Source organism: Pimephales promelas, chromosome 7, assembly GCF_988280905.1.
Source record: "Pimephales promelas chromosome 7, fPimPro1.hap1.1, whole genome shotgun sequence".
NCBI classification, from domain to species: domain Eukaryota; kingdom Metazoa; phylum Chordata; class Actinopteri; order Cypriniformes; family Leuciscidae; genus Pimephales; species Pimephales promelas.
The window spans coordinates 38,675,353-38,702,666 of record NC_142775.1 but is presented as its reverse complement, the minus strand read 5'-3'; the positions used below and the strand labels follow the sequence as shown (position 1 = coordinate 38,702,666).

Here is a 27,314-nt window from a genome sequence, read left to right as displayed (position 1 = left end):
TGATGGTTTCTACATTGTCATATGGCATCACTTCTAAATGCAAGTTCACTCAGCGCAGGAATTATTTTAATTTTGTCTTCATGAAGTATAGACAACATGTAAATGAGGTCCTTTATATCCAAAAAATATGAAATATTCACATGAAACTACACACATCCTCATTTACGTAATCAGTTAGAGTTGTATTGTATTTATTTATTTCTCCGGTCAGTCATTTTGAGATCATATGTCATAGATCATATGTAATGCAAAAAAAAAACAAATACATAAAAAACAATGAAACAAAATAGAAAAGGAAAATATGATTAAAATACATCAGAAATACATTTTTTTTATGCTAATAAATACCTGACCGAAGTTATTTTTAAATACTAATTTTTCATTGCAAGCACTGAATGACAGTTGATAGTGCTCTCGAGTTGTAAACAGGCATATTCGAGATGTGAAATAAAGGACGTAAGGCTTGTGCACGATATAGTCTGGATTAGTACGAGAGCTTGATGTTCTGACTTGCACGGGTCGTCTGGCTGCTGGTGTGATGGTTTGAACTGTGTCCAGGTGGCTGAAGTTTGAGGAGGACGTGGAGGACGGTGGTGAGCGCTGGAGTAAACCGTACGTGGCCACGCTCTCTCTCCACAGTCTCTTCGAGCTGCGCAGCTGCATCATCAACGGCACCGTCATGCTGGACATGAGGGCCAGCTCTCTGGAGGAGGTCGCAGGTACTGTAGCGCCGCTTTCTGTGCCGTACATTCATGAGAGGAACAAAGCAATTTGTCAAAGGATTATTAGGAACACCATACTAATACTGTGTTTGACCCCCTTTCGCCTTAATTCTACGTGGCATTGATTCAACAAGCTGCTGAAAGCATTCTTTAGAAATGTTGGCCCATATTGATAGGATAGCATCTTGCAGTTGATGGAGATTTGTGGGATGCACGTCCATTCATTCCACCACATCCCAAAGATGCTCTATTGGGTTGAGATCTGGTGACTGTGGCGGCCATCTTAGTACAGTCAACTCATTGACATGTTCAAGAAACCAATTTGAAATGATTCCAGCTGGAAGTAGCCATCAGAGGATGGGGACATGGTGGCCATAAAGGGATGGACATGGTCAGAAACGATGCTCAGGTAGGCCGTGGCATTTAAACGATGCCCAATTGGCACTAAGGGGTCTAAAGTGTGCCAAGAAAACATCCCCAACACCATTACACCACCACCACCACCAGCCTGCACAGTGGTAACAAGGCATGATGGATCCATGTTCTCATTCTGTTTACGCCAAATTCTGACTCTACCATCTGAATCGAGACTCAAACATGAGAAATTGAACAGGTGTTCCTAATAATCCTTTAGGTGAGTGTATAATGCCAGGTTTATTTTACTACTTGATTAGGAAGCAAGCTGGAATGTAAATAAGATTTGGGTGTGTTTTATTTTAAAGAAATGCAACAAATAAAAAAAAAATATCATAGAACTGATTCCATCAGTACCATCAGTATCAACTCCTGCCCTCTGGGAGGCGCTATAGGGTCAGGGAGTGCAGGAAGAACAAATGCAAACACTCATTTGTTCCTCTGTCAATATCGATGCTGAATCAACGCATGAGGGGAAAGAAGTGATAGTTTTCCCCCCACTTGTAGCTGAAGAACACTCTTGCAGGGCGGAGTACCCATAATATTATTTAAGTACTTTTGTATACTTTTTATTGATGACTGCATGTTTTGTTTTTAGTTTGTGTGTGTTATAATTGTTGGAGTTTGTGTTGCAAGACAAATTTCCGTATACACGGACAATAAAGTACTATCTTAGAACTGATTCCAGTTGGCTATAAAAAAACATCTGTCACTTCTAGGCAGTGGTGGAATGTAACGAAGTACAAATACTTCGTTACTTTACTTAAGTACATTTTTCACGTATCTTTACTTTACTTAAGTAGAATAAATAGTGCCTACTTTTTACTTTTACTTCGTTACATTTTGCAGCAATTATTATACTTTCTACTCCACTACATTTCTACAACTTCTGTTACTTTTTCATTACATTTTCTGATCAGTTTTTCTCCCCTGCCAAAACGTAATCTGACCGTCCGTTCGTTGCACGTTTGTCTCACCAGTGACGTTTGGTTGCCATAGATACAGTATATCAACCCGGTCACTAAATGCGTCTTGCACGCAGTGTGTTTATCATGCAACTCATACGCGAAAATTAGTTTTTACGTGCATAGGAAACACACCGTGAGTAATATACGTTTGGTTAGGATTATGGCAAGCCAAGAGGTTCAGAATTACACCATAAATGAATCGCGTGTACTGCCAAACATAGTTATTAAACATATAGTAAGGATAAGCATGATATTGCCTAATTGCAAGCTTGTTTCAGAAATGGTGACATTTTTTTTCCATCATTATTGAACATCATTATAGGAGTAGGCTATTAGGTTGAATGAGTTAGAATTAAATGTTTTATTAATCATTAGAAAATAGACATTAAGATAATAAATTGTTATGCAAGTACTTTTACTTTTAATACTTAAAGTACATTTAAAATAAAGTACTTTTTACTTTTTACTTAAGTATGGTTGTCATTGTGTTACTTCTACTTTTACTAAAGTAAATATTTATCTGGGTATTTGTACTTTTACTTAAGTACTGAGATTCAGTACTTCCTCCACCACTGCTTCTAGGTCACAATTAATCCAAATATCAAATAAAAAATAAATAAATCAAGACTTTTTTGGGTAAAGTTTGCATTGAATTACATAATCTATAATCCTCATTATTGCAACAAAGAAAATCGGATAAAACGTCTATGCCTTTATTGCTGTTGGGGCATGTTGTCACAAAAAGTCAACGTGTGTTGGATGATCTGTATGTTTCCGTGTACTATAGGTTCAATGCAATAGAGCAAGCATCAAGAGGTGACTGTGCTGTGGAAATGCATTGTCTTCATTGTTTAGTGTCAGTCATGAATTATACAGCGTTTCCATCTTCTCACTCTCATGTGAATTTTGCATTACTGAAGCTGTTCTGCATCTTCAGATACATGAGACGGGTCTCCGAGCAGCTGCTCCATCGCTTGTCATCAGCATCAATGTCAGTTTCTGATGCAGAGTTCAAGGAACATCTGCAAAATAGGCACATATGAGTTTTTTGCTAAACATTTAGCATAGATTAGCCATTTAAAGAGCACATCTGCTCCGTATATCAAGACAGCATGCCTTGCGGGGAATTCATCCCTTTAGAAATTCATCACTCTATTTATTATTCAGGTTTAGTTAATAATTAACACTTTGGTAGAGCATATAAGTTTAATATAGCATTTGACAGCTTTATAACTGCAGATCACAATGACAATAAACCTGAAAAGAAGATTTCAGATGATTGGAAAACTACTTTTGTTGTGATTTATATACTTTTGTTGTGATTTATATATATATATATATATATATATATATATATATATATATATATATATATGTATATATACAGTATATATATATATATATATATATATATATAAATCACAACAAAAGTAGTTTATATATATATATATATATATATATATACTATATACTAACAAAGTAGTTTATATATATATATATATATATATATATATATATATACTAACAAAGTAGTTTATATATATATATATATATATATATATATACTTTTGTTGTGATTTACATATATATATATATATATATATATATATATTAGGGGTGTAACGGTACACAAAAATCACGGTTCGGTACGTACCTCGGTTTTAAAGTCACGGTTCGGTACGTTTTCGATACAGCAAAAAGAAAGAAATGCCAGAGAAATTTCCTATTTGTTTAAAGAAAAAATATTTTTAAATAAGTGTGAGTTTTCCTAGATCTTGAAACTTTCAGGTTTATAAATGGGGGTCATCTTTGAAGGATGAACAAATAATGTTTTGGTCATCACACACTCAGAAAAAAAAGGTACAAAGGTAAACTTTTGTCCATTTCATGAGCTAATAAGTACATTTAGGTGTTAATATGTCCATTTCAGGAGGTAATATGTCAATATTATGAGCTAATATGTCCATTTTAGGTCGTAATATGTACATTTGAGGTACTAATATGTACATTTTAAGTAGGGATGCACCGATCCACATTTTTTCACTTCCGATCCGATCCCGATACCTGACTTTGGATATCGGCCGATACCGATACTTTTCCGATACCAGACCTGTGTTTGCTTTAGCATTATTTATCATTATTGTTGATTTTATATGATGCTGAAATAAACACCTCTCTACAAGCAAGGATGATACATGTAGCCTATATGTCAATATATATATATATATATATATAGATAATAGATATATTAAACAATAGATAGACAATTAAACAAAGATATACGCATTATACAGGCCTACACAGTGCTTTAATTTCAGGAAGGTCTACAAACATTAGGCTATTCAGGTATATCGTCTAAAAAGAATTATAATAAAGTAATCAAAAGTAAAATAGCACTGCAAAGTTTATCATAGATAGATTTATGCTTATTAAAGCTGAAGTTATTCATTCAAGAGCTGTGAGTGATTTTCTCTTTGCCTTTGGTTGTTTTATTCTCAGTAATGTCGCAATCGTCACATTTACTGCTGCCCCTTTAAGAACTAGTGCGGATTTCATAGTCTACTGATGCACCATATTTTCTCCCAACTATTTCCATAAACCGTTTATGTCTAAAATGAACGTAGTTAAGTGATAATCTCCAAGCTGGTCGTTTTGACATTTTTGTGCAGGCTACATTTGATCGTTTAGACGCGCATATGAAGCCCAAAGTATAATTTGCTTGTCTGTTTCGGAGCGCGCGCCGCCCTCTTGCGCAAATTTTGTGCTTTTAATAGCTCTTTTTATTATTAAAAGCGTCCCGCAATTTAGCAACAGCAGAGACGGCATTTTACAACAATTACCGATCGTGCTGATTCTGTCTTAAAGTTTGAGTTTTACGGAGAAATGACAGCGCACCGCCGCGATGGGAAGGAAGTTGGCTACACAGAATGCGGCTATTGTTTAATGTTTTTTTTACCTCAATATATTCTTTAATCTTTGGAAATCAGACTAATATCACAGATCTAAAGTGTAACCAGGCTATGTTTTCTCTGTCGTCACTCATTAAGCAGGGCTGTCGTGTTGTGCGTGCTGTGGCACCGCGTGAGAGATCTCTCTCTCTTTCTCTTCTGGACTGCGAATTGCAAACATGCATCACACAGACAAATAGTTTAATTTATACGGCTTTGCAAACATTGCATTTTGCTGTCTTGCTCTGCTGCGGTGTTTCCAGCGTGAAGTATTTCCACCATAGGATTTCCACACAGCGAACATATTGGTAGCTCAATGCTATCCTGCTAGCTGGCTGCAATGGATTTCCTGAGCGGGGGTGTGTCTCATTGAGCCCTATGTTTTACAGTCACTGATTGAGCTGCACCTCCGCTCAGGGTATCCATTCCACAGTTTGCAGCCAGCTAGCAGACTAGCAGCCCGGGGAATCCCTTTTGGAGTCATTTCAGCAGCCAACGTTAAAGCGCAGACATGGATCATAAATATCGGATTTCTCCGCAGGTTGGATCGGAAAAATCCGATACGTGAATTACGCTGGTATCGGTCCCGATACCGATACTGGATCGGATCGGCCCCATCCCTAATTTTAAGTGTTAATATGTACATTTAAGGTGCTAATATGTCAATTTCATGAGCTAAATGTCCTTTTCAGGTGGTAATATGTCCATTTTAGGTGCTAATATGTACCACTAAGGTACCAATATGCAGCCTTTGGGTACAAAAGTGTACCTTTTGAAAAGGTACAGCCCCAGTGACAGCTTTTGTACCTTTTTTTCTGAGAGTGCATTAAAAATAACATTTAAATATATATATTTATTTATATAATATTTGAATTTTGAAGTGCTAGAAAAAGATGTGTGTAGTACTTGAAAGCATTTCACCATTCCAGCCAAACTGGTTCCAGTTAGTGTTACTATATTAAATCCATGGTGAATGTTGCTGGTCTGTGGACGAAAGTATTACTAGTTCATTCACGGCACAATGTTTCTCCTGGTTTCCATGACAGCGCTGTTTAATCTAATAGAGATCTACGGTAAATAACGGAGAAATGTGTATGCATCTCACTAGATCTCGCAGCGATGTTATTACCTCAGTGGCGAATTCAAATGTTTTCTTTACCGGATCTCTTAGCGCTGTGTAGTAACAGTGTTGCTTGATGGAGATCGGCTCGCGCTGCACAGATGTTGCTGGTCCGAACTGATAAACGATCCGTGAAGCACATAACGAGTAGCGCAGTTTCGTTCTGCTTTCATTACGCTTGCCAATTTGATGTTGCGCAACGTTGTGTTGGCCGCGTCAGCACGAATTTTGCCGGCAGGAAAAATTATCCAAGCAACCGTTCGGTTTGTATGCGTACCGAACCGGAAGCCTCGAACCGAAACGGTTCAATACGAATACATGTACCGTTACACCCCTAATATATATATATATATATATATATATATATATATATGTTTTTGGTATATGATTTTAGAAAGGCCTGACCAGGGACTGGCGTTGTAAATTAGCCTATTGGCTAGAAACCTTTTATGCAACACATTTACACATTTTGTTATGGCTTTGCCTATGATAATTATGTATGCAATAATGTGTGCTGTATTGTTCCTGACAAATAAACTAATTAAAAAAAAATCTATACATATATATATATATATATATATATGAAGAGTTCAGATGCAAAAGCCTCTAAATGCCATTTGAAATTTTCTTCTTTAATGATGATTTTTATCAAACTTGTATATTTAAGTTCAGTAATTTCACTTATATGGCAATGATAAATACCTATTAATTGTTATTTAAGTGAAATTACTGAACTTAAATATACAAGTTTGATAAAAATCATCATTAAAGAAGAAAATTTCAAATGGCATTTAGAGGCTTTTGCATCTGAACTCTTCATATATATATATATTAATGATATTATATTGTATATTATTAATTAATATTAATAATAAAAATATATATATTAATTAATTATATTTATTTATTCATTTATTTAATTATTAATAATAAAGTCCATACGTTTTCTTGTTCAATATTGCAATATTATCTTCTTATCTGCTGCTGATCATTTGTAATGTTGTGTGTTGAATCTCTTAGATATGGTTCTGGACCAACAGGAAGTGGCTGGGCATCTTGAAGATGATGTCAGGAGGAAGGTCAAAGAGGCTCTTCTGAAGCAGCATCATCATCAGAACCAGAAGAAACTGGCCAATCGGATCCCCATCGTCCGCTCCTTCGCTGATATCGGCAAGAGGCAGTCTGAGTCCAACTGCATCGACAAAAACGGTATTCATTTGTCTTAACACACGAGATCTGATTCTAACACAAATTAAACACACTACAGCTCAAAAGTTTGGGGTCAGAAAATGAATTCGAAATTGATAAGTTTGGAAAAATTAAATTGATCAGTGACAGATTTATATTTCAAGTAAATGCTGTTCTTTTGAACTCTATTTATCACAAATACTGAAAAAAGAATACATCAAAGTTTGCACAAAAATATCAGTTTTCAACATTGATAATAATCTGAAATGTTTCTTGAGCAGCAAACCAGCATATTAGAATGATTTCTGAATGATAATGATGCTTAAAATTAATAATACATTACATTTAAAACATTACAATAAGAAACTGCTAGTTATTTAATAGTTATTTTGATCAAATAAATGGAAAACATTTCAAAAGCATTCAACCAGCCCCAAACTTAGTGTATAACAATATGCAATGTCCAAACAACCTTCACATTTATTCCTTATAATTCACAGAGGTGTGTAAAATATCTTCAAATGCAGAAACCCAAAAAATACACACAATTTCTGTTTTCTATATTATGCATTTAATTCTGTAACTCTTGTATAATTTGACTGTTTGTTGTTTCTGGTTTCATTAGAAATACCAGATCCACCATCTCAGAGTTTCAGCGTCTCTGTTGTCTCGTATGTGTGTGTGTGTGTGTGTGTGTGTCTGACAGGCGCTTCATCTCATCTCTTTAAGTCTTCTCTGTGGCGATCAGTTGTTTCAGATGGGAATGATGGGCAGGTCTCATCTTGTTCTCCATGTTGGCCTCTGTGCTGCTCGTCCAGTGTGTCCATCACTTCACCTCTCCCTCCTCCATCCTCCTCATCCACACACCCAAACAAGAACCACACGGCCACCTTCAGCCCGGACCGAGAGGACGGCTTGGATCCAGGCAACTTTTAACTTCAGAGACTTTCCCTTCTGCTGTAGTGCTTCCTAAAACATAACATGTAAAGGTGGTTATCTCAGAGAACAGGTTGCACGTCTTAAATGGTGGAGGAATCTTTTCAGGACATGTGCGGCACACTTCATTATTGTCATTTGCGGTGCTTCGTGAGATGGGCGGCGTAAAAGAGTTTTTTTTGGTGTGAATTGCTTGGTACGATTTTCTGGTGGAGATTTCTTTGCAGAATCATGGGTGATAGAGTTTTTAGTTTATAGTTAACGCAAATACCATCGATTAACAACCTCATAGCTGACATTAAAGGAGTTGTTCACTTTTGAAAAAACTTTTGCTGATCATTTACTCACCCCCATGTCATCCAAGATATCCATGTCATTCTTTCTTCAGCCGAAAAGAAATTAAGGTTTTTGATGAAAATATTCCAGGATTTTTCTCCATATAATGGACTTCAATGGGGACCAAAACGGTTCAAGGTCCAAAAGACAGTTTCAGTGCTGTTCAAAGGGCTTTAAACGATTTCAGACGATGAATGAGGGTCTTATCAAGCGAAACGATCACTCATTTAATAAATAAATAACAAAGTTTAAAGCTACACTGTGTGATTTTTACCCCCATCTAGTGGTGAAAAGGTATATGACCATCCAGTGAATAGTAGTTTCTGTTCCTCTTTTTTCTCCAATTTCGTTTTAACTCCTACGGTGGCCAATGTAGTCCAAGATTAACATGGCTTCCAGTTCGACCTCGCCCATAAGTGTTAACTCAAACGTAAACGCGAAAGGCGAAGCTTGAATTAACGGGTATGTCCCTCTTTGGCTAATGTACTTTCAAGATGGAGGGGCAACATGGCGACCGACATTAGAACCCCTTACCCGTATGTATTTTCAATGGCATATTATACACTCACGAGAATACTTTATTACTTGAACGAAGTAAATATACATTAATGAGCACATATATTTTTGAAAGAACTAAGTGTTTTTAGCTAAGAATAAACTAAAAGAGTTACACAGTGTAGCTTTAAGTTTTATAAACTCAAATGCTCGCCTTGCTCTGTATCGTGACGCACGTTCGTGACTCTCCTGTTCGAACTCGTTCATCAAAATGAACAAATCTTTTGGTGCGAGTCATTTGGTTCATTCAACGAATTGACTCGGAAAAAGATTTGTTCATTTTGATGAACGAGTTCGAACAGGAGAGTCCCAAACGTGCATCGTAGAACAGAGCAAAGCGAGCATTTGAGCTCATAAAACTTAAACTTTCTCATTTGCATTTAAAGGGCCAGACACAAAACGGTGCGTTTTTGCTAAACCTCAAAAATTGACAACTTTAACATGCTTTTTAAAAATATCAATGGGGTATTTTGAGCTAAAACTTCACATACACACTCTGGGGACATCAGAGATTAATTTTACATCTTGTGAAAAGGGCATTATACCACCCCTTTAAGTGAACGTAAAGAGTTGAGAAAGAAAACGCACGTGTAATGGATTTGTGCGTCAGGTCTTAAAGTGACAGAAGCTTAATATGCCTAATATAAAAAATGTCTGTATGGCAGTTTTCCTCATGCATTGATGTGAAAATTGTGGCCGGAGAAAATGCAAAGTGGCTTGTAAGTTTAGAAAAGCACTATTCAAAGTGGCTGGTGAGCAAAAAAAGATGCCCCAACACATGTAAGTGTGAATTTAGTATTGTACAATTCATATCAGTAGATAAGCAATGTTTTGCAGATATATTACTGTGAGGAAGGTGAAAGCTATTCTGAATATTCATCACCTTTATACAGGGCTTATGTTTAGGAAGTTTGCCAGCTTCCCACACGCTAACGCTAACACATGAAGTGCACCAGACCCCTCCGTTCTCTGTTCAAAGGCTCAGAGCATCATTAATACTCTAATTCATGCAGCGCTGCCTGCGCCAAAGCATTAAAACAGCAGCGAGCATGACTAATAAACACAAATCTGTTCATGTAGCGATGCTCCCTTAACCGAGGGCTTTGGTGGTGCTTCATGCGCTGAACGCTGTAGAGAAGTTTCGCTTGCTTTCGCTGCCTTTAGAGTAGACCGCACTTGATTTGTTCATCAAGTTTGGATAAGTGATGCTTGTTAGTGATCTATTTTTGAAGGCTGCTCGTTAAATCATGTCTCGGCTCACTTTATGGATGTTTCATTCACTTTTGATGGTCTGAGATCATAACAGATCTTCATTTAAATCATTTTCGCCCCTATCAATTCATAAACTTCATTACAGTTTGCTACATTTAATTGGGAAATACATACAGCCGATGCTTATGCTCCGCTCCGTTCATCGGTTGATTTGCATTGATTAGCATTGTATTGATTGATTGATTGATTGGTACTTTATGTGTCTGCAGGTCAGATGATGTCACCACAGTCTCTACCCATAAGCACAGAGGGCAAGAATGATGTGAGCCGTGAAAACAGTGCTGTGGACTTCAGCAAGGTTTGCCAAATAAAATACACTTCCATTCAATTTTTTTATTTATTTATTTATTTTTTATTTTTTTTAAGAAATTAAAACTTTTATTCAGCAAGGATTCAATAAATTGATCAAAGGATGACTCTGTTCATCAACGAATCCTGAAAAAACAAAAAAAACAAAAGAAATTCGAATGATTTCTGAAGGATCATCACCTTTGACCACAGGAATAAAATACATTTTAAAATATATTCAAATGTAAATTGTAATAATATTTCAAAATATTGCTGTTTTTACCGAATATTTTGGTGAATGAATGCAGCCTTGGTGAGACATTAACTCGAACGTTTGAATGTTATGCACAACTAGATGTGATGCATAATTTTTTTAATGTACAAAAAAAAACATTGATTTTCTAAAACATACATTTATTAAAATTTTATGGTAATTCTTACTTTTTCCTTCCCCAAACACATTTACTGTATTGTATAGTGAAATTACACAATGCCGGTTGTGCTGGTAATTCTATTAACCCTTTCCTTGATGAAATTTTCCGGCTTTCAGTGTTTCCACTGTCATATGGTAGGGGGCGCTATTACGCATCCTCTGAACGAGTACGAAATCTCCGGATCAAATTCAAAAGAAGCAAAAACCAGCTATAAAAGCATTACTTATGCACGTTTTAGTCTTTTGTTCAAAATGTTACTTTTTACTAAATTTTCCCACATATAAGTGTTGATAAAAAAGAACGCTTAATGCTAGAATAAAATGTTGTTGTTTGTTTAAATGCAGAGTCTCTGTTCTCTATTTATATATATTGCATGTTCAGATATTCAAACAAACAAATATTCTGGGGCCATGAAATTTTTGTGAAAATGATCAAAAACGCTGGCGGTGGCTGGTAATGTTTTTAAAAAACACTGGCAGGGAAAGAGTTAATATTATTTTCTCGTCATATATGGTGGAGTAAATGAAAGTTTCTGTTTGTACAGTACAGTATGTAAAGTGTCTTACAGTTCAGTAAAGTACGTAGAGGTCTGTCGATTTTCTCTGAAAAGTTTCTCGTCGTCTGTCTGTTCTGGGAAAGGGATTATGGTTGAAACACATTGTGGCTGAAGCCCTCTTCACCTGACATTAGTCTGTTCTGTTTCTTGCATTAAGTGGGTATTATGGTTGTGATCCCATGAACAGACGAGAGGATCACAAAGAGAGTCATGATGAAATACTGTAATAAAATGAAGAGTAACATTATGAAATCTTACATAACACATGACCTTTTGCATTATGTTAGTATAACATAATCTCTTTGGCTGTATACTGTAGATCATCTTGAACTTTGACCCTAAACCAGTCTAAGAACACATTTCCATAGGATCCTACATTCTGCAAAAAGCTTCATATAGGCCTATGTGCACATTGACGCACAGGATTTGTTTTTCCGTGATTTTTAATATTCCAAGATTTGAAGATTAAATCTCAGAATGCTGGATTTGAATGGGTTGCAGAATTACGGTGGCTTGACAAAACCGGTATACTAGCAGAAAAGGGGTTAAGATTTTTATTACAACCAGTGATATTTTAGTAAAATTGATACACTATTATATTTTTTGTTGATATTTTAAATAGTTTTTTTATATGTTGTATTTTATATATATATATATATATATATATATATATATATACAGTATAATATATATATATATATATATATATATTAACTGAAAATATTAATAATTCCCCCCCCCCCATAGTTTTATCACTATTAAACTTTTAAAATCTCTTTAAAGCGTCCAATTATTTCAAAAGCCTAAGGCCTGTATGACAAACCTATATGGAAGCTTGTTTCCGCCACAGAATGAAAAATAAAAAAGGTAATTGCCACTTTTTATCTCGCATTTCTGACTTTATTTCTCACCGTTGTTATATAAGTCAGAATTGTGAGATATAAAGTCAGAATTCATTTATATATATAGTCGAAATTGCGTGTTATAAAGTCAGAATTGCGAGATATAAACTTGCAATTGTGAGAAAAAAATTCAGTATTGTGAGATAAAAAGTCTCAATTCTGTCTTTTCTCGCAATTTCTCAGAATTGCGACTTTATGTTTCACAATTACGACTTTTATTTCTCACAATTGCTACTTTATATCTCGCATTTGCAACTTTATTTCTCACAATTGCGACTTTATTTCTCACACTTGCGACTTTATATCTCGCAATTGCGACTTTATTTCTCACAATTGCGACTTTATTTCTCACACTTGCGACTTTATATCTCGCAATTGCGACTTTATTTCTCACAATTGCTACTTTCTCATTTGCGACTTTATTTCTCACAATTGCGACTTTATATCTCGCATTTGCAACTTTATTTCTCACAATTGCGACTTTATTTCTCACACTTGCGACTTTATATCTTGCAATTACGACTTTATTTCTCACAATTGCTACTTTCGCATTTGCGACTTTATTACTCACAATTGCTACTTTATATTTCGCAATTACGACTTTATTTCTCGCAATTGCTACTTTATATCTCAGAACTGCGACTTTATATCTCGCAATTGCGACTTTATTTCTCACAATTGCTACTTTCTCATTTGCGACTTTATTACTCACAATTGCTACTTTCTCATTTGTGACTTTATTTCTCACAATTGCGACTTTATATCTCACAATTACGAGTTTATTTCTCAGAACTGCCACTTTATATCTCGCAATAGCGACTTTATTTCTCAGAACTGCGACTTTACATTTATATCTCACAATTGTGAGATAAAAAGTCGCTATTATTATAATTGTTTTATTCAATGGCGGAAACAAGCTTCCATACAAACCTGTTTAAAACATCCATGCAAGACTTTGTTTTCAATATGCATGTGTATATCTCAACTAGTGACTCCTGCATAATAATGTGTGTGTAGATAGACCTGCACTTCATGAAGAAGATCCCTGCAGGAGCGGAGGCCTCGAATGTCTTGGTTGGAGAGCTGGAGTTTCTGGACAGGCCTGTGGTGGCGTTTGTCCGCCTCTCTCCTGCCGTACTGCTCAACGGCCTGGCAGAAGTGCCCATTACCACCAGGTGAACACCATGGGCCCTATCATACACCTGGTGCAAGTGTTTCTTGCTAGTTTCAGCAATAGGCTGAAACCATAGGCAGATCGTTCACATAGGGCCCCAAGTTTGCTTTGTGAAACTCAACACAAGAACACCAGTTACATTGCTGTTTTGTGCTTGATCTGTCAGATTCCTGTTCATCCTGCTGGGGCCTCTGGGTAAAGGGCCACAATATCACGAGATTGGCAGATCAATTGCGACCTTGATGACAGATGAGGTGAGAGAGCATGGTATTGTTTCACAGTTAACAAGGTACTGTTTGTATGTTTGATACAGATGCATTTTAGAATATTTCAAAATGAACAGTTCTGATTGGATGAGCTGCATTTGAAGCTGTTTTTAAAAACTCTATCATTCCGATTTCTGTAATTTAGTCAAACAGAATTTTTTTTTCAAAGTTTTTAGATCTATCAAAAATGATGTCACTTCCTGGAAGATGATGTCACTCAGGAACTGGCTTTTGTTGGTTTTACAAAACCTACAAAATGTAAAATTACTTAAAATGTACTTGTTTACTGAATGATGATTTAAAGAAAACAAACTAATGTGATTAAATGATGTGATTTCTGGAGAGCACCAAAGGGTTTGTATTTACAACGTGTTTTTGCAGTGATGAGCAATGAAGCCATTAAGCAAATCACAGATATATCTGTTGGTCTCTTGAACGCAGTAGCCAATCAGAGACATTTAAGTTAGTCAGAATCCACTCACCGCTCAAGTTTTTGTCCGGTTCAGAGTTCTGCACTCTCACGAACAAACGAAGTGTAGACACAACGTAAATAAGAGATTAATAAAGAGATTTTTAGTTATCATAAATGGAGCAGCTCGATAACAAAGCTGACATCAGCAACAACAAACTTATAGTTGACAACATGTTATATTGGACTAATTTAAACACTGCCTGCATCATGACGTGAATAATACATCTCCATAACGCGTTAATTATACATGACAGCTCAGTTATCATAGGTATTATTAGCTTTCACCACTTAAACTGTGCTTTATTTTAGTGAAAAAAAAATGTGAAATCACAAGTCATGGAAGACATGGATGTTTTTGTTCTATTCTGAAATAGCTTTTTATTGGCAACACTAACACTTTGGGTAAAAAAAATACAAATAAATTGTAAGCTTCTGTAATGTTGTTTTGTATATTTCAGTAATGTTGCTGCTTGCTTTTACTTTACCAAAAACGTCTATGTGTCGACACACTGATGATGGCTTAGGCTAAATGGACATGGTATTAATAAATACAGTATTTGAGATATAAAGAGATATAACTAGATATCTATATCTATCTAGATATAACTAGAGAGTGCGGTTTTTCACCTTCATTTGATAACTTCTTAATAACTCGCCCCCACAAACGGTTTGGGAGTTGAGTGTTTTAAAAGAAACCATAGGACTGTAGTCTAAAGCATTCATGTAAAGTGTGAGAAGTGTATGCTCAGAAACGGCAAGGTTATTTGATTGCACTTTTGTTAATTTGTAGTTTAGTTGTTTTATTATCACCATCCATTTATTTAATTCATATATGTGTTAACATTTTTACTATTTATGTTATAGTCAATTGCAGTTCATATGAAAGATAAACATTTATATATTCATATATATATATATTTTCTATTATGGCCGCTAATTAAATCTCACCAAGGCCACTAACAGAGCCTGGGTCGACCCTGATTTTAAGATGCATGATGGAAACATTCAAACGTACCCATTAATATTAATAAATGTAAATCATGAACGTTGGTGTCTTTTATCATGTTATTGTTGCTGTGCATTGCATTGTATCCAGAACACCCCTACAAATTCACCACCTTGAGCGTATTATCATTGCTTTAATAAAGCGTGTTTCATGCAGACTGAAGATGAGAGGATAGGAAACTCCTGAGGTCTTTCACAGCTCAGCAGATTCTCTCTCACTTAGTCTTTGAGGTGCAGAGGAGACTTACAGAACGGCCCTAATAACATGCAAATGACTGCTAATTAGACAGAAAACCACCCTTGTGCCAAGCTGCTGGTTGATGTTGCTAAGGCAACATCTTAAGACATTAAATAGCAGGATAATGTGAAAATGTACTTTTTTTTTCCAGGCTTCCTGCACTCTTAGAAGAAAAGGTTCTATTTAGAACCTTAAAAGGTTCTATCAGCGCTACGTATTTGGAACCCCTAAAAGGTTCTATATGGAACCTTTTGGGTTACAATATCATTTGTTTTGTCCTTTCCGGATTAAATATTTCATATTATTGACAAACATCAAGATCCTAAAATGTATTTATGAATGCATATGAATGATCACAAAGTTCAAGATATGGGGATATTTATATCATTTTATGTAGTTAATCAATATCACACGAAGAATGCCATTTCAGTTTTTTTCCTCCAAAAATCAGCATGATTAAAATGTGATATTAAGTTACTACAGCAGTTTAATAATCAATAATTTAATTACAACTACAAAATGTTGCAGAATAATGTAACATATGAATGAATAATAGCCTATAGAGAACCTTTGTGCCAAAAGGGTTCTTTCTTGTCATTATAGAAGCTTTTTTTTTTAGCATAATTGAGTAAAGAACCCTATGCTTCATATATAGAACCCTTTATATCGTTTATTTACCCTCATTTCATTTCAGATACTCTTTTTTTTTCATGAAACAAATGGAGAAACTAGGAAGAACATCCAAAGTGCAAAGAATGTGGAAGGTTTTTTACACTGCCAAGCTCTAAAATTAATAAAAATGTATCATAAAAACTTTACTTTATTGATATGCAATATATACTACAATCTATTTTGTGTTCAACTAAAAGATGAATTCGTTTTGATTTTTGTACAAACTATTCCTTTAATTTAGATGACTGATTCTTCTTTCATCACATCTGATTCATATTTTTTGACTGAGAATGTTCTGTTTTTCTCTTTTGCAGGTTTTCCACGATGTGGCCTATAAAGCTAAAGACCGCAACGATCTGATTGCCGGAATTGACGAATTTCTTGACCAAGTTACAGTTCTGCCACCAGGAGAATGGGACCCTTCCATCAGGATAGAGCCGCCAAAAAACGTCCCGTCCCAGGTCAGTGAAGCAAGATCACAAACCTGAGAAACCTACTGTACGACAACACTCATCTGATGTAGGCTTGAAAGTCTGGACACACTTAACTAAATTTATGTTGCTCACAATCTTAAAAGACTAAAGACTAATGCTTAAATGTTTCAAATGAGTTTTTTAGATGTACATATTGCATTTCTAAACAAAATTAAACGTTTAATTGCATTGAAAGGGATGAGTTGCAGAGTACAAAGTGAAGGTACTTCATTATTCCTCATTCACTAGTTTAAAAGCACCCATGATGCACCTCATGAATGTCCAGAGTGAGCAGAGTGGAACTAAGATAAAGAAAAAGAGCCCATATTATGTCTTGATTTTGTTTTCATGCATAAATGTTCAAAAAACATTATTTTTTTTTCCATATATGACATTGCAGCTCGTCTCTTCCCAGTCTGTGCTCTGATTGGTCGGCTGGATAAGTGTGTTGTGATTGGTCAAGCGCTTTGAGTGTGTTTGGGAAATGTCCTGAAATGTTGAAAATAACTCAGCCAGGCCCCGCCCCTTTATTCTGCATATTAATTATTTAAATGAGGAATATTGTGATGCGTTTGTTCCCGGAAGAAAACTCAAGACTGCAGGGAGTTCAGAAACACTGACACTGATATCGAGAATAAGAGAGCTTTTTCATGCTCAAACAGCAACATTACACACGAAGAAAAAGCATACAAAGTTTTCTTTACATATACGAGAGTTTGTCTCACTCCATCTTTCCCAGACTTCCATTGTGTTATTTTAGTGTTTTCATCACCTTTAATAATTAGGTGTTCAAATCTTTGGCTGGTAATGTATATAATACATAGATATTATTATTTTAGTTCATATTGAATGAAAAACTCTTCTGTTAAGTAATAACAAAAGTGATTTCTGCCATGTGTGTATGTACAGTAAGTCATGTGATGTAATAATGCACATGATTTATAAAGCTGCCATCTGCTTATAAAGATTAAATCAGAGTGTTTACTGTAGAATCTCGATGTAGAAATATTGAAGCGAGGATTAACTTTAACAGTGCACTGTAAAATAAATGAGCAAAAATAGACCCTTTTTCTTCAGTGCATTTAAGTGATGTAATTTACCACAGGGGTGTGTAATTTTTGGATCTTCCCTCTGGATGGAGGCTTAGATTTAAAAACAGTTTTATACCAGCAGCAATCACTATGCTAAACAAACAGTACATTTATTCTGTACAAAATACATAAGCAACCTGGTCATGTACTGTACTTGGTCCTTCCTTTTTATTTATTTTGTATTATTTTATTTTATTTTTTATGTATTTATCACCTGCTGTTTTTATATGTTTTAATGTTTGGTATGTTGAATGTTATGTTTGTGGTCAATGAAGGATGTCGATGCCTCTCAGACTGTAAAACTAGTTTACCTATGGGTACCAATAAAGTAACCTGAACCTAAGCACTGACATTAATCTGAGACACAAATGAGAATATTATACTATTATATTAATTCACTTAGGCCAACTAACACAGGTTCGTTCATTCACATAGTTCAACTAACACAGGTTCGTCTGTATACACTGTAAAAAATATTTTTCAAGATTTGTTATCACAACAAATTTTCTTTTGTCAAATTAACTTTATAATAATTTATTTAGTTGAGATAACTTATTATTTTGTGTTTCTGATGGTTAAATCAATCTCCTTCATTGTATTAACTCACTATTTCCAGTTCAATCAACTTAAAATTTTAAGGCAACCCAGGTTACTTACTTTTTTAAGTTAAACCAACAATATTTTTTTACAGTGTAGTAATCACAACATTTTTTCTTTTGTCAAATCAACTTAAATCATTTATTTAGTTCAGATAACATATAATTTTGAGTTTCTGATGGTTAAATTAATCTCCTTCATTGTATTAACTCACTTTTTCCAGTTCAATGAACTTAAAATTTTAAGGCAACCAGGTTACTTATTTTTTTAAGTTAAACCATCAATATTTTTTTACAGTGTAGTATTCGAGTGTCGAAAGTGATGTAGTTGAGTGTGATGAAAAAAGAGGCACGAGTCTCCACAAAATCCAAACGCAAGTCGTCACGGATACCAGGTGGAAACAGGCTTTCTCTTTTATATTGCAGCTATTAATATGTTGGATGTTCACATTATTCATAAAATTGTTTGTTTGGGTGTTGTTTTTCAACAGCATTTCTCAGACATCGCTTACTGCACCTTTAAGCCGTTCAGGCTTAATTAATTGCAAGTCTATCAACTATATATCCAATAATTTGGTGAATTGGTATGTTTCGTCAGGGCGTGAAGAGAAATAGAGCCGAGTATCATCAGTGTAACAGTGAAAACTAAAGCCATGCTTCCTTTTTTTTATTATAAACATGTATTTATTGAATTTTTAGGATATACATTTTACATTTAACAAATAAATTTAACAAAGCGTATAACAATCAAACTATAAAAGAAAAGAATCCACTCCCCCCACCCCCACAAAAAAAAAAAATGCACTGGATAACGACATTATATAATCATACATAGCTTAGGAAATACAGACAATTAGGTATATATGACCTTCAAGTTTCCAGAGTTTCCTCGGCCTCACAATTCTCCAAAAATGCAAGAAAGGGATTCCAGATCTCTTTAAATTCGGCTGATTTCTTTTTCATTGTGTATGTTAACTTTTCGAGGATAAGGCATGCTGATAATTCTTTCAGCCATCGACCAATAGAAGGGCTCCTGACATCTTTCCAACAGAGAGAGATCAAGCGTCTAGCTTGTACTAAACATAGGTCTGTGATTTTTCTCTCTTTGTGGTTAAACATACAGTCCTTTGGATACAAATTAAGAATGCAAAGTGCAAGATCGTCAGTAAAGCCATGCTTCCTAATATCTCCCAGGGTGAAAAGCAACGGTCCTAGTACTGAGCCCTGTGGTACTCCATACTGAACTTGTGATCGATACAACACCTCTTCATTTACTGCTACAAATTAGATTGCAGTAGTTTAACACTTATGATTACAGATTTAGAACAAACACTAGCCTGGGTTGCGTTTCTCAAAAGCATCTTAAGCCTAAGTAGATTATGGAGCCATTGGCACCAATTATTATAAGCCTCCAAAATAGAAATAGTCTGGAGCGCTCGGTTAAAGTCTGCTCAGAAATGATTGGACTCCCGATTAGGGCTCTGAACAGCAAATGCTGAGGTTAGCTGTAAGGATTTTGCGAGACACTTCACATGTAATGTTCTCTGTTTTTGAGTGGCTTCCTTCACGGCTACGGCTTCGTTGTCCATGTTGTAGGACATAAATTCTCAACCATCTCTAGCCCCCTTGTTTAATTATTATTTAATATATATTAGGTATTCATTAATATTTATTCCGTGCACTTTGTGTTATTTTTTAAATGTAGGATGTTTTTATGTATAATGTTTACGTTACTCTATTTGGCCTCATTAACCCTTGTGCTGCATTAGATTTTTAACACCGTTGAGTGCATTAAGGACCAAAAATGGCCACATATTAAACATTGCCTAAAATATTATATATTATTATTATTTTCCACTTTTACCAAGTTAAATCTTTTAACCAGCATCAGTCCTCATCATAACTACCAAAAATGTATTCAATTTCAGGATTTTAACCCTTTAATTACCAGTTTTGTTTGCGAAACCATCGATTTGTAAAAGAGGAAAAAACACAAAAATTCAATTATTTTCAATAAACTAAATGCAAAGAGAAAACTTTAGATTTGGATTATCACAGTCCCACTTTGCAAAAAATCCCACTTAGCGCGTTAGAGACCAAAAATGGCCACCTATTAAACATTGCCTATTGCCTAAAATAAGGTGCATTTCCACCCATAGGGAATAAATATGTAGTGACGTCATCTGGTGGAATACACTATATAATGCAAATATAATGCTTTTGCTTCAAAATGAAAGGATGTTTGTGCAAAAATCATGTTTCATGTATTACTGACAGCCTCAGATTTAAACAACGTTTTAATGGGTTTCAATGGGCCATTTTTGGTCTTTATGGTGCTGAGTGTTACTATTTGATCTACACAGTGTGTGTTATACATATTTTGCAAAATGGGATCACATTTTTTACATGTATCCAAAAAGTCACAATTTTGCCAAATTTCATACCATTTGCATTAAAACAGCCAAAATGGTCAAAGAAATTAAACTGCAAAAGACCAAAAATGTCCCTAATGCAGCATAAGGGTTAATTGCAAACAAAGTGTTTTGAAATTGAAATGGTCTCTACAATCAACTTAGATCACGATGCTTTTGAGAATATTTGAGCAAACTCTGTCGATATCTTCAAGTCCTGTCAGAACTCCTCTCACAGTTTTCTGCTGTATCCCTCATCGTCGTCTCTGCGTTTGATATAACAGGAGAAGAGAAAGATCCCTGCAGTGCCTAATGGAGAGCTGGCAGAGACAGAGGAACACAGTGGACATGGAGGCCCTGAGCTGCAGCGCACCGGGAGGTCAGTCTGGAGTGTGTGTGTGTGTGTATGTGTGTGTAGACACACCAGAATCGCATGTCAATTATCTAGCGAAACGATCGCTCATTTAAAAAAATAAATAACAAAGTTTAACTTTTATAAGCTCTAATGGTCGCCTTGCTCTGTTCTGTGATGTGACGAAAATGAACAAATCTTTTTTCGAGTCATTTGGTTCATTCAATGAACAAAATGAACAAGTTGACTCGGGAAGATTTGTTCATTTTGATGAAACTGGAGAGTCATGACAGAACAGAGCAAGGCGACCATTTGAGCTTATAAAAGTTAAACTTTGTTATTCATTTATTAAATGAGCGATCGTTTCGCTTGATAAGACCCTTATTCATCGTCTGGTGTCGTTTAAAGCCCTTTGAAGAGTTTGCAGTTTGCACTGAAACTGTCTTTTGGACCTTGAACCGTTTGGTCCCCATTGAAGTCCATTATATGGAGAAAAATCCTGGAATGTTTTCATCAAAAACCTTAATTTCTTTTCGACTGAAGAAAGAAAGACATGGACATCTTGGATGACACGGGGGTGAGGAAATTATCAGCAAAGGTTTTTTTTAAAAAAGTGAACTTCTCCTTTAATCTCAATTTTAGTTGCGAAGCTGTAAATAGAGTGACAGAAAGCTCTCAGATTTCATAAAGATCTTCACTACAAGTCTTGATATTAGGGAGAGAAAATGATGACAGAATATTTTTTTAGGTGAATTATCCCTTTAATAATTGTGCCTCTATACCAAAGTCTGAGATATCAATCTGAACTCACTAATTTCTCATCAAATTCTTTCCAAATTATCTCAGCTGTCATGCTGTCTATACTCCTATTTTGAAGTTAATACTTAGAACTTAATTCAATGAATGTCTCATGAACCTTGAAAAGGTTAAAAGATCCTCTCAGAAACCAAAATAATGCAACCGGTCATGTTCAGTTAAAGAGCACACAAGAATGCAGATCATTGAGGATGATGGTTTGGTTGTCTACTACGATGTAACCGAGAGCCGTGCCACTGAAGACCAGGTTTTCAACTCTCCAGTGAACTGGACAGATGCCATGTTTGACATTTGGTCACACTCTTCCTGTTGAGTGACAGTTTTCACAACTTTGAGTGACTTTCTCTCTTCTCACAACAATAATCCCCTTCTGTTCTCAGATGGCTCTTTTCTCCCAAATGGTCATATCTGATCAGCCCTAATTAATATTTCTTTCTAGTTTTATAGTATGTCCGGCTTATTTAGTATGTATTCTGTGCACAGTATGTGGATTTTCTGAATGCATGGAATACCTGGATGATCTGCTATATTTTATAAATTGTGCAACGACAGACACTTTGTAAAATACTGGATGCTTTCGACTTGATTACATTAACAGTGACAAATGCACTGGATGTAATATCTGCTGTGATTTTATCATCTCTTTCTTCAACTGGACTCCCAAATATTAAGACTTTTTTTAAATACAAAATTGAATTAAAAGTGTTTTACAATTTTATCTTTATATGTATGCACTAAATTGATATCAGTTTTAGACATTTATACATAATTTTTGCCACACCATTTAACTGTGAAAAATCACTGTTGTATTTCTTACAAACTATGAAGTTGTATTTAGCATTTACTAAAAAAAAAACATATACATATTTTTGTCCCTATAACAGTGCAACTGTTTTTTCATATGCAAGACGCGCCAGACTTGCTGTGAAAAAGCCATGCTCAGAAAACCTGTGATTTTTGAGAGGAATATTCCACATATGTGTCATGGAGAAAAAAAAAATCCATCCTCCAGCCATCATATAGATGAAATTACTTTTCTGCTTAGGAAAATGTTTGTAGAAGATGTGTGGCTTGCAAGAAATTCTTTACACAGTAAAAGAAATAATAGTTTGAAAATTAAGTCTGTTTTTTTGTGCATTATTTTCATGAGAATTAAGTTCCATTATTGTAATAATTAATTCCCGTTATTCTCATTAATATAATACAGTACTTTTTGTGACTTACAAATGGAGAAAAGATACATAGAGAAACTTTTTTTTACTTACACTGTAAAATATTGTTGGTTTAACTTAAAAAAAATGAAGTAACCTGGTTGCCTTAAAAATTTAAGTTGATTGAACTGGAAAAATTGAGTTAATACAGTGAAGGAGATTGATTTAATCATCAGAAACTCAAAATATTATGTTATCTGAACTACATATATTATTTAAGTTGATTTGACAAAAGAAAAAATGTGGTGATTACAAATCATGAACATGTTTTTTTTTTTGTTAAAAATGAGATTTGCAACAAATTCTCTGCAGTCCAAAATAAAAAATAAATAGTTTGAAAATGAATCCTATTTTTATTAGTTGCATTAAGATTGTTATGCAATTAATCATTTTAATGAGAACTAAGCACTTTTCCCCTCCCAAATTCCCAACATTTGGGTTTGTCCATATTTGACCCAAATTTGGGTTGAAACAACCCAGCAATTTTTAGAGTGTAATATAATACATTACTGTAAAAATTAAGTCATTTTTTTGCATAATAGTAATGACAATTTGGAAGGAAAAGGTTTATTTGTCATCTAGTGTTCATTTTGCATATACTTCTCTACGGAATATAACACAGCGCTGAATTGAGTGTAAGCCAGTTTTCCAGCTCTTTCCGCGCCTGATCTTGTGTGTCTGGTGTGTTTTGTCAGGTTTTTTGGTGGATTAGTTATGGATGTGAAGAGGAAGGCTCCTCACTTTCTGTCGGATTTCACCGATTCGCTCAGCCTGCAGTGTTTGGCCTCGTTCCTGTTCCTGTACTGCGCCTGCATGTCCCCGGTCATCACCTTCGGAGGACTGCTGGGAGAAGCTACTGAGGGACGCATAGTAAGATCACATCAACATTTAATAATATTTTGACTTTCTATTTACTAAACCAATCATCTTTGTTGTGTTAACTCAAAATTTAAGGCAACAGAGTAACTTACTTTTTTAAGTTAATCCAACATTTTTTTTTACAGTGGGCAAAGAAAGTAGTGTAATTTGTAAAGGATAATGCAAAAAAGTTAAAAATGTATTTCCATTGCGGCCCTTGATGTAAAGCACAGTCTTCAGTCATAGTGACGTCATTTTTTTTCTGGGTCTAAATTGCGTAGTCAGGAATAATTTCATATACATGTGAAAACTTGAAAAATTTGAATATCCTGCAAAAGTTCATTTATTTCCGTAATTCAACTTAAAAGGCGAAACTAATATATTATATAGACTCATTACAGATATTTCAAGCCTTTATTTGTTATGATTTTGATTATTATGGATTATAAAAGTTTATGAAAACCCCAAATTCAAAATATTGAATATTTTTTATTAAATATAATAGAATATTTTGAAAATGTTTAAAAGCTTTGAGTCATAATCATCAAAATTAAAACAAATAAAGGCTTGACATATCTCACTTTGCATGTAATGAGTCTATATAATATATTAGTTTCACCTTTTAAGTTGAATTACTGAAATAAATGAACTTTTGCACCTTATTGTAATTTTTCGAGTTTCACCTGTTTGAGTGTTGTCATATAGAGGTGATTTTGAGCATATTCTCTCCTGTTCTCAGAGTGCCATTGAGTCGCTGTTTGGAGCCTCGATGACTGGGATCGCGTACTCGCTGTTCGCGGGACAGCCTCTCACGATACTGGGCAGCACTGGACCCGTTCTGGTGTTTGAGAAAATATTGTTCAAATTCTGCAAGTATGTCCAATGCATTTGCTCTGATCTTTTATATTGCTCAGTGCACACACACGTTTAAACTCAATGATTTAAAGAACATTATTTATATTACTGTAATTGTTTTAGATGATTTGATTATCTCTATCTATCTGAATCCATCCATCCATCATTTTAGCTCTCGATCATATCTACTGCTCTACCATTTATCTCACATTCTGTCTATCGTTCTATTGTTTATTTCACTATCATCTATAAATAATTATTTCATTTATCTCTATAGATAGATAGATAGATAGATAGATATATAAAATGTTAGATAGATAGATAGATAGATAGATAGATAGATAGATAGATAGAATGTTAGAATGATAGAACGAACGTTAGATAGAACGAATGATAGATAGATAGATAGATAGATAGATAGATAGATAGATAGATAAAATGTTAGATAGATAGATAGATAGATAGATAGATAGATAGATAGATAGATAGATAGATAGATAGATAGATAGATAGATAGATAGATAGATAGATAGATAGATTGATGTTGTAGACATAGATTGATAGATAGATAGATAGATAGATAGATAGATAGATAGATAGATAGATAGATAGATAGATAGATAAAATGTTAGATAGATAGATGGATAGATAGATAGATAGATAGATAGATAGATAGATAGATAGATAGATAGATAGATAGATAGAACGTTAGATAGAACGAATGATAGACAGAATGATAGATAGATAGATAGGTAGATAGATAGATAGATAGATAGATAGATAGATAGATAGATAGATAGATAGATAGATAGATAGATAGATAGATAGATAGATAGATAGATAGATAGATAGATAGATAAAATGTTAGATAGATAGATAGATAGATAGATAGATAGATAGATAGATAGATAGATAGATAGATAGATAGATAGATAGATAGATAAAATGTTAGATAGATAGATGGATAGATAGATAGATAGATAGATAGATAGATAGATAGATAGATAGATAGATAGATAGATAGATAGATAGATAGATAGATAGATAAAATGTTAGATAGATAGATAGATAGATAGATAGATAGATAGATAGATAGATAGATAGATAGATAGATAGATAGATAGAATGATAGAACGAACGTTAGATAGAACGAATGATAGACAGAATGATAGATAGATAGATAGATAGATAGATAGATAGATAGATAGATAGATAGATAGATAGATAGATAGATAGATAGATAGATAGATAGATAGATAGATAGATAGAAAAACAAACAGAACACTCTAGAAATTGCTTAGCAACCACTCAGAATACCTTAGTAACCTCTTAGCAAGGTCTAAATCCCCAATAACTCCCTGCACACAAGGCTGAGCTTCTGTGTTTGCAGGGAATACATGCTCACGGTGTGTGTGTGTGTGTGTGTGTGCGTGTGTGTGTGTGTGCAGGGAATACGGGCTGTCGTACCTGTCCCTCAGGACGTGTATCGGGCTGTGGACGGCGTTCCTCTGTCTGCTACTGGTGGCCACTGATGCCAGTTCACTCGTCTGTTACATCACGCGCTTCACCGAGGAGGCCTTCGCCTCGCTCATCTGCATCATCTTCATCTACGAGGCCTTGGAGAAGCTCATTCATCTCGGGGAGACGTATCCCATTAACATGAACAACAATCTGCAGAAACTCACCACTTACAGGTGAACATGAGGAACAGAATCAAATGGACACCAAGATTATTGATTAGAAACAAATGCAATTGAACCTGTTTTTATAGCAAAGCCAGTTAAAGGATGCTTCTGTTGTGTAGATGCTCCTGTATCGAGCCTGCAAACCCCAGCAATGCCACGCTTCTGTACTGGGAGCAGAACAACATCTCGGCTCCGGAGATCTTCTGGGAGGCTCTGGAGGTTCAGGTCAGAACTGATATTAACCCCACTTTATCATATTTGAGGCACATATTTCTTAGGCATCTAACACAATCAATTGAGAGTTTCTGCAGGTCTTAAAAAATCTTAATTAAGTCTCAACACATGAATTAAGGCCTTAAGGCGAGACACGGCAGGCAAAAATATACATTTTTTTTTTTTTCACTGGTCGATTTTGAGATATTTGTCTTCAATGTCTTCTTTCAGACTTGTGGTGAAAAAAAGTCCGAAATACACATTAAGGTCTATTTTACTACACTTTG

General features: G+C 34.9%; 1 protein-coding gene across 2 annotated transcripts in view; it reads left to right on the top strand.

Annotated features, from left to right (window-relative positions):
* Positions 1-27,314, top strand: part of slc4a10b (solute carrier family 4 member 10b) — a 76,457-nt gene that overhangs the window by 32,484 nt on the left and 16,659 nt on the right. For both annotated transcript variants that reach the window (XM_089133443.1, XM_089133444.1), the window contains 11 exons: positions 559-719; positions 7,193-7,381; positions 10,669-10,757; positions 13,657-13,814; positions 13,980-14,067; positions 16,781-16,927; positions 21,322-21,416; positions 24,112-24,286; positions 25,014-25,147; positions 26,578-26,823; positions 26,934-27,039. In XM_089133443.1, the coding sequence (XP_088989569.1) occupies positions 559-719; positions 7,193-7,381; positions 10,669-10,757; positions 13,657-13,814; positions 13,980-14,067; positions 16,781-16,927; positions 21,322-21,416; positions 24,112-24,286; positions 25,014-25,147; positions 26,578-26,823; positions 26,934-27,039 (1,588 nt within the window). The remainder of the gene's footprint in view (positions 1-558; positions 720-7,192; positions 7,382-10,668; positions 10,758-13,656; positions 13,815-13,979; positions 14,068-16,780; positions 16,928-21,321; positions 21,417-24,111; positions 24,287-25,013; positions 25,148-26,577; positions 26,824-26,933; positions 27,040-27,314) is intronic.